Source organism: Acanthisitta chloris, unplaced genomic scaffold (genome assembly GCF_000695815.1).
Source record: "Acanthisitta chloris isolate BGI_N310 unplaced genomic scaffold, ASM69581v1 scaffold13954, whole genome shotgun sequence".
NCBI lineage: Eukaryota > Metazoa > Chordata > Aves > Passeriformes > Acanthisittidae > Acanthisitta > Acanthisitta chloris.
Genome location: NW_008667700.1, coordinates 19,687 through 28,157, shown reverse-complemented (window position 1 = coordinate 28,157; position 8,471 = coordinate 19,687). Strand labels below are relative to the sequence as shown.

The 8,471-nt window shown below is 38.1% G+C and overlaps 1 protein-coding gene across 1 annotated transcript in view; it reads left to right on the top strand.

Moving 5' to 3' along the window:
* Positions 1-8,471, top strand: part of LOC103800239 (probable global transcription activator SNF2L2) — a gene marked incomplete at its 5' end in the record, with an annotated part of 49,348 nt that overhangs the window by 26,721 nt on the left and 14,156 nt on the right. The window contains 3 exons of the mRNA XM_009072609.1: positions 2,120-2,283; positions 3,038-3,265; positions 6,740-6,817. Of these exons, the coding sequence (XP_009070857.1) occupies positions 2,120-2,283; positions 3,038-3,265; positions 6,740-6,817 (470 nt within the window). The remainder of the gene's footprint in view (positions 1-2,119; positions 2,284-3,037; positions 3,266-6,739; positions 6,818-8,471) is intronic.

Sequence of the window (8,471 nt, the reverse complement as noted above, 5' to 3'; positions counted from 1 at the left end):
TGAAGGGTCTAGAGGGTAAGTCCTGTGTGGAGTGGCAGAGGGAACTGGATTAGTTTAGCCTGAAGGAGACTCAGGGGAGACCTTGCCACTCTGTACAACTACCTGAAAGGAGGTTGTAGCCAGGTGGGGGTCAGCTCCTTCTCCCAGGGAACTAAGTGACAGGACAAGAGGACATAACCTCAAGCTGTGCCACAGGAGACTCAGGTTGGATATTAGGACAGATTTCTTCATGGACAGAGTGATTAGACATTGAAGTAGACTGCCCATGGAGGTGGTGAAGTCACCGTCCCTGAAGGTGTTTGAGAAAATCCTGGACATGGCATTTAGTGCCATGGTCTGCTTGACATGGTGGTGCTCAGTCATAGGGTAGACTCAGTGGTTTCAGAGGTCTTTTCCAACCTAGTCAATTCTGTGATTGTTTCTGTGAGAGGAAGGCTAAAAAGATCACATCTCACCCGAGTCTTAAAACCTGCTTGAAAGAAGTTTCCATTTTTATCTTCTTCCATGTTGATCTCTGCTTCATACTGACCTTCTTAAATATTGGTTATTTTTACGTAAGGTTTTACATAGGGCCAACAGCATTTATCAGAATACTTTTTTTATAGAGAAGCACAAAGATGAATATAAAGAGGAGTGTAAGTGAGATTTTAAGGTTTTTTGTGAATATTGTTTCTACAGCATTTTAAATCAACTCTGCTTAATTCTTTATTTGGAAGGAAAAGTAATATTGAGAAATGTTCTCATCCTTTACAAATATTAATTAAAATAAATTTAAAACACTATTATCGCCAAATGTGAAATGTAGTTATGAAACTGAGGCACATATGGGCTATCTCACTGTGCCACAGATTGTCTTTGTCAAAACTCTGCAAAGAACTTGCTAGGATGCTAACAAAGTCCTCTTTGCACCTCTGACCTGCAGGTGTTTTAATGCTTCGTCCCCAGAAAGATGCATTATAGTACCTTTTAAATGTTTTAAATTACCTTACATCATGTAATTTTTGATGAATTTATTTTCATGCTAGAGTTTTTGTGGCAAGACAGAATATGGTAAATACACTCTTCTTCTTTAAGGTTTTTTCAGATAGTTTGTTAAATTAGATGAACCCTTTTTCTTCTTAGTTTTGTAGTGACAGAAACCTTCCATTCTGAAATGTAATCTATATGTAGATTTTGTCTCTCTTCTCATGTATAGTGTTTTCTACCCAATTTGTGTACTTATTAAGGGAATGGGTTTCAGTGGGCCAACAGTTTGACTCTGTGATTGTAGTGGCTCTGGCTGGATGGAGTTAACTATCCTGGCAGCCCATATAGTTCTGTGGCTTGCATTTGTGCTTCAGCAGGGTTGATAACACACCAGGGATATCACTCCAGTGTTTTGGCTGTTGCTGAGCAGCACTTACATAGTGTCAGGGCTTTCTCTCCAAAACACCCCTCGATCCCCAAGGCCAGTAGGCTGAGGGTGAACTGAGACCCTGACAAAACATGTGACACAAACTGACCAAAGGGACGCGATCAGCAATAAAAGCTGAGGAGAGGGAAGAGGGTGCAGAGACGTTACTTGCTGTGGCATTTGTCTTCCCACTTAGTCATTATGGGTGCTGAGGCTCTGCTTCTCAGGATGTGAATGAAAACTGCCAGCTGATGGAAGTAGTAATGAAATTTCTCTTGCTTCTCTTGCATGTGCACCTTTCACTTCAATTAAGCTGCCTTTGTCTCAGCACAGGAGCTTTTCTGACTTGTTTTCTCCCCATGTACTGTTGGGGGGATGAGGGGGAGAGGGCGTCTGGCAGCCAGCTGGGGTCAACCCACTACAATAATAGAAAACTTCATCTTCTGTACATATATCACCTTCAAAATAGGACGTTTTAAGAGTTTCGGTCCATTGGTATCAATTATGGCTCTGAAGGCCAATAGTGACATTTTGCTAAATCTGTATATAAGTAGCTTTTTTAAATACTTAATGTTGTTGTAGCCTGAAGGTTCTTGGTTGCTATCTGGGGTTAAACCAGGACACACTGAAATTCCCCTTCCACATGTACCTCTAGCAACTGACATTGTATTTCTGTTATTTCATTTTACGTCCCTGCTATAGTGTTTTTTGTTTTTTTCTTTTAAGGCACAACAAAATCAGAGGATCGAGCTGCTTTGTTGAAGAAGTTCAATGAACCTGGGTCACAATACTTCATCTTCTTGCTGAGTACAAGGGCTGGAGGGCTAGGCTTAAATCTCCAGGCTGCTGACACTGTTATAATCTTTGATAGTGACTGGAATCCTCATCAGGTTATTTTTATTTTTCTTATCTTTGTGAAATGTGCAAAGAATTCATGATGCTTTTTTTGGGTTGCTTCTTTAAATAAGGGATATAGCCTGGGATGAATGGAAAAAAGATCTAGGTAAGTCATAAAACACTGCTTTGAGAGAAGTTAGTGAGGCAAACCGCCACAATCAGGAAATGTTTTGGTTTGAATTAGTGAAGTAGTTCTTTGTCTGTGCATATATTTTATTTGAGTCTCCGGGAATCCTCAGAGCTAGGAATGTTATAAACCTGCTTCATTTGTATAACTGTACTCACTCTTCAACCGTTAGCATATTAATAAGTAAATTCCTATTTTGAGCCTTTGGTAGGTAGGTTGCAATATTCGATAAAGGATGTGCTGGGTGCTACCTGGCTCATGAAACTGGTGACCACTTGAGTGCTGTAGTCTTGATCTGAGACACTGAGCTTTCACTGTTGGTGTGGCTGCTTAGTAGTGAGTACAGATCGCCAGGAATAAAGGGTATCAAACCAGCTTGGCAAAATTTAAACAGCCACAAGAGGTAGCTGAAGATGTCTTTGTCATCTAACGTATTTTTTTCCCTGTTTTTTTTTAACGACATAGGTTAGGTATCTCTGGAAGTACATAGATAGCTATGTCCATGTTTTTGGCTGTTAGGAAAATGATATACTCAAGTAAGGGACGTGAGTCTAAAAAGAGTTTTACTCTCTCTGTTTATTCTCTCTGTTAAATCACTCTCGGTGTTCTTTGCCTAATAGGACTTGCAGGCCCAAGACAGAGCCCACAGAATTGGTCAACAGAATGAAGTTCGAGTCTTGCGGTTGTGCACTGTGAACAGTGTGGAAGAGAAGATACTTGCTGCTGCAAAGTATAAACTGAATGTAGATCAAAAAGTTATTCAGGCAGGAATGTTTGATCAGAAATCTTCAAGCCATGAAAGGAGAGCCTTCCTACAGGCTATATTGGAGCATGAAGAAGAAAATGAGGTAAGGTAGATAGAAATAATTAGTAAGAGGATGTTTCAGGAAGTACTGAGCAATTTTTGTTTTCATCAGTTACAAAGATTGTCATATCCTTTCAAATTAGAAATGGCATCCTATTCTTACCATCCAGTCAATGAAATAACTTAATTTTTCTCTTTTTTTTTTTTTTTTCTCATCACAGTAATAGGTTATAATGTAATGGTTGTGGTGCAATGGTTATGATTAAATCTTCATGTAGAATTAGGCATGTGACCTAAAAGCCATTCTGCCCTTTATAATTTTGGCAAATAATTGCATTCAAACAAAGATTTTTTTCCAAAACAGATTATGAACCAGTTCCTGAATCCATTTATATGTTAAACTAGGTAATACAGTTTTCAGGCTTGCTGAGCAGCTAGCACTATCTAGGCTCACTCATGAAAGACCCTGGTTGTTACATTTCTTTTGGAATGTGGGTAGGAGTTCAGATCTGCTTTGATGTGCTTTGGGCTTAAGCCAAGCCAGCAATGTAACTGTTTCTTTCTGGTGCTGTTTCCAGCCTGGACTTCTCATGACCACTTCCTCTTGAAGAAACAATTAACTGTTTAAAAACAGCTGTGAAGTCTTTTCTTATAATAGTGGGAAGTGAAGTTATAAAATCACTGAGTGTATGTCCCTGCCTTTTTTTATTGTGAGCTTATTTTTCTGCGTGCCACTGCAGACTCTTCTCTTAATTTAAACTAAATTCTGGATTTGGATGAAAGCCATATTTGGGAGAGAGTGTATAAACATATCAATTATACTGATGACACACACCAAAAAATCCTGCAGTAACTTTTTCCAGCCTTGAAAATGCTCTGTTAAAGATGGGAGATTTCAAAACTGATTTTGCCTCTGAGTATGCCTTGCATGTCTGAATATGGTGCACACTGAAAGAAAACATGATTCTGTAGCCCGTGTCTCACTGGCATCCTTCATTAGGGCTGGACTCGATGATCTTTGAGGTCTTTTCCAACCCAGTTGATTCTATGATTGTATGATTACATGGTGTAAAGTTTCAAAGACCAAGGAGTTTACTTCTTCAGTCGTTAATCCTTTTGTGTAAACCCTGTGTCTTGTGCATAAGACCAATTTTGTATTGGTTTATTATTTTTCATAGAAACTAAAGAGGAGTGACACATACTTTTATCAGTGATTATTTGTGGTGCGAATGCAGAAATGGGGTGGTACCTAAGTAGCATTTTTGATTAAGTAAAAATGTAGTTCTGAAGCAGTCAACACTATCTGTATGAGTAGATAGATTAACTTGAAACTAGCAGAAATTTTCAGTAAGCCTGTGGAAATTGTTTTTTTAGATTGACATAAATTTACGTTTTCAAAGCCCTAGAAAGCAAAGAGTGCTTGAAAAGTCAGAGCTGTAGCTCAGGCCTACTTGACAAGCCTTATTCATAGATGACTTAACAGTATGCTTCTCTGTGTTGCTTACATGCACTTGGTCTGCCATCCTGAAGCAAGCACAGATTTAAACAAAGCTTGCTTGCCGTAGTCCAGCATCAGTCCCTAAAGTAAGCATTGGTATTGCAGTCAGACTCCTAGCAGCCAGACTGAAGCTGAAGTTTTCAAGTAAATTTCTTTGTGGACAAAGACTATGCAAAACTTTGATGAAACACTGAAACTCTTGAGGGCCTAAGAGGGATTGAATTTGCACCATCCTGCCTGGTCAGCCTTTTCTTCATTGCAGCAGCACTGAAAACAAATCTGAGTATCCAGTGAGAGATTGACAAGAAAAAACTAAATCTCTCAGTTAAAAGTTAAAATATCGACAGCAATATCAACAGTATCAAAACAATTTTGACTTGCAAATATGGACTAACACATCTAAAAAAGAAATTGTTACTGATCACCTGGTTAAATATTCCCATTCTAAGCATACTTTAAACTTTTCATGCTTGTATGTAGCACACTGTGTTCTGGTTGTACATTCTTAGTAGCTTTTGTAAATTCAGCACTGAAACTCCCCTTACTTTTCTTTCATCTTTCCTCTTCTTTTTGCTTTCTTTTTTTAGCAGTTAAAGCTATGAGGGAATTTCTTTGTATTTAGAAAGATGTATTAGAGTAATAGTAATGTATGAATAGTGATTAAGAGTAACTTGTTCATGGAGTACTTTTTTGTTGGCACTGGTGTTTATTAATAAATTTTTCTTCTGTCCAGGTCTACCTTGTTGATAACAGGGTTATTCATTCTAACCACAGATAATGTAGACACTGTTGTTACAGCTTCTGCTGTGGGTTCCCTTATTTTTTACAGGTCACAAGTTACTCTGAGGTGATAGGAAGCATGTGAAACTTTCACCATGGTCACATTCTTCACTAATCATAAAAGAAAGGATCTGTAGTCTTGTTTTTCTCTGTGTATAACCATGTGATTTGCTTTTCTTGAACATGAAGGAGCAGTGACTAGTGAACTAGAATTAGCTCTCTGTCACTTTCCCAATTGCTTTGTTCATGTTAAAATTTGAATTACATATTCATTAAGATACAACAGTCTTCCTTTAGACATTAATAAGTGGGGTTGTTTTTTTTTCTGAGGTGTAGAAATCCTGCTGCTGGAGGGAGGATAAGATGTGTGAATGTATAAAGGCCTTTTATTTCTGGGAAAAAAGCTGCAGAATGTTAGTTTCTGGGGTGTTGTATGCAGCATTCTGTATTCCCATTACACTAGGTTCAGTAAATGAGTTTTCATGAAGAATTATAGGTCTGTAATATACTGTAATACAGGTTCAGAAAGCCCTGTGTAGGATTCACTGTAGTTGTGTTGTTTTGAGTGACTTGTCTGGGTTCTCAAAATAATTCAGGGAGGGAGACTGAACATTGCAGACTCTGTGTTAAAATGTGTACTGTAGCTGCTCAGCTTTAACAGTTTTAGTTGAACTCTACAGTTCTAAATTGTTTTTTCCATGTCTGTGTCTGGTTTTTTTGTGAAATATTTAATTTTGCCTGCCATCAAGTGTGAGCATGTCGATTTGTAAGCAGATAATGGTCAAGAGGGATTCAGCAGGGTTATTTTCCATTTAAAAGACATTTAATTTTTTTTCATTTAATCAGGACTTCTTCGTTCTCCTTGCTTTAACAGTAAAGGCCTCAAAATGTAGAACAGTGTTTCTGAGGGAGTACTGTAGAGCAGCAGAACAGAAATACATGAATTTTAACCAAAGCACTAGGTGTGCTTCTGACCCAGGAAAACCACAACCCAGAATTTCCTGGTTATGTATTTGCTCATTTCCTCATTCTCGAATTATGAAGGTAGAAATAAGTCCTAGTTGTCTCTCTAATTATGTCTATTCTGAATAGCTGAACACTTTAAAAGTTTTAGTTTCACTTTCAGTGTTTCACGTGTTGCCAGAGAATGAGAATCAGTGGAACTCTGACATGATGGAGGCTGTTACTTCAGGCTGTATGTAACTTCTTTGTAATAACTTTATCCATCTCTGTGACCAGGAGGAAGATGAAGTCCCTGATGATGAGACTCTGAATCAGATGATTGCTCGACGTGAGGAGGAATTTGATCTCTTCATGGTAAGGTCATAAGTCAAGTATCCTTCCCCGTGTTTTTAGCAGAGGCCTTAACCTTTTCTCACTGAAATTTTGGAAAACTTTATTGGAGTAATAGGCTTTATTTACTTGCATTGTTTGTCTGAGGAAAGAAGTGGTCTGCTTAAATACAGAGTTCTTCATGTGACAAAGACTTCAGAGATCCTTGCAGACAGTACAGTGGAACAGTAGCAGTCTGGAGGAAGAGTCTCACACGACCTGAGAAATTTATAATGCAAAAATGATCGTCACAGTTTGGCTTGCTAACTCTACATCATACTTTCACTAATCCACATTTTTTCTTATTTTTGGGCTATGATATTGCCAAGGACAGCTATAGGAACGTAACAAAGTAAATAGTAAAGTAGTAAAATTAGTTAAATTAGTAAATAGTAAGCAAATAGTAAATTAGTAGACTGACAATGCTGTTTTCTTGGTGAATTTACTGGGATTTACTGATGGTTTTGTCAAGGACCCAGCTGGCTGCATCTCTCCTGCTGCAGCTATTGAACAGTTGCCAAAGTAGAGCTAGTATCAGTGGTTCAAATGTGAACCACTGATTTTTATTACTACTTCCCTTTTTGTTACTGTTACTACAGCACTGATGGAATAATTACTAAAGTGCCTGTGTAGGCATGGCTCTGGCCTTCTAGTGTTGATGATTGCTGGAGGACCTTTGAGGGTCACTGACACCAGTAGGACAATACTTAATTACTGAAGGTGAAGCACCATCCCCTCTTAATACTACAGAGGCTGCTGTGTTCTGCAAGGTGGACCAAGACAGACACTCATATATGCATAAATGAAAGTGTTTCAGGTGCAATGCTTGAAACAACTCCACCACACAACACCACGCAACACCACACAACACCACCACAGAAACAACTCCTTGAATCTGAAATGACAGTATACCAGAACTAAGTGTATAAATTAGTGGTTTTACACTGAGTGGGTTGGACATTTTTTTCAATTTGGAAAGTTAAAGATAACCATTCATAGCTCACAGGATATCAATACTCCGTGGCTTTTCTAAACTGGAAGATTTAAACCTTGAGTGTACTTAAGCTCCATGCTTAGGTGTAAGCGTTCATAGCGTAGGACTTTTTTTTATTTCCACCGTTTAGGCCTTATTGAGGACAGCATACATACAATTATTTTATTAGTTATAATAAAATAAGGCAGAGTTGGTTTGGAAAGACATGTTTCAGGGAGATGGGACCAGGGGTTTCCCAGAGATAAGTATGGTTTGAGTAATATTCTCAGGAAAAAAAAAAAGTCTGTATCTCTGACATCTTAAGTTAACTGAGAGTGTCTTTTCATTTTCCTTCCCAAGCACTTTTATTTCAGAAAACAGCTATTAAAATACACTATCTTAATGTTCAGTCTTTGTCTTAGACATAGAAATCAAGGTCATCAAGGAAAAAAAGAGGTTTTAGCATTCACTTCATATGCTTAATGTCATTATAGTATCATGTCCCTGATTTCATGTTCTCTGGTACAGAGTAGAGAAATCTCATATGTCTCATTGGGACAGTCTCTCAGTGGAATGTTCTAGTTGCCATGTTAGCAATAAAATAAGCCATGTGTGTAGTTTGAACGAGACATTTTTTGAAATTAGTTCAGAATGAATGAGATGTTC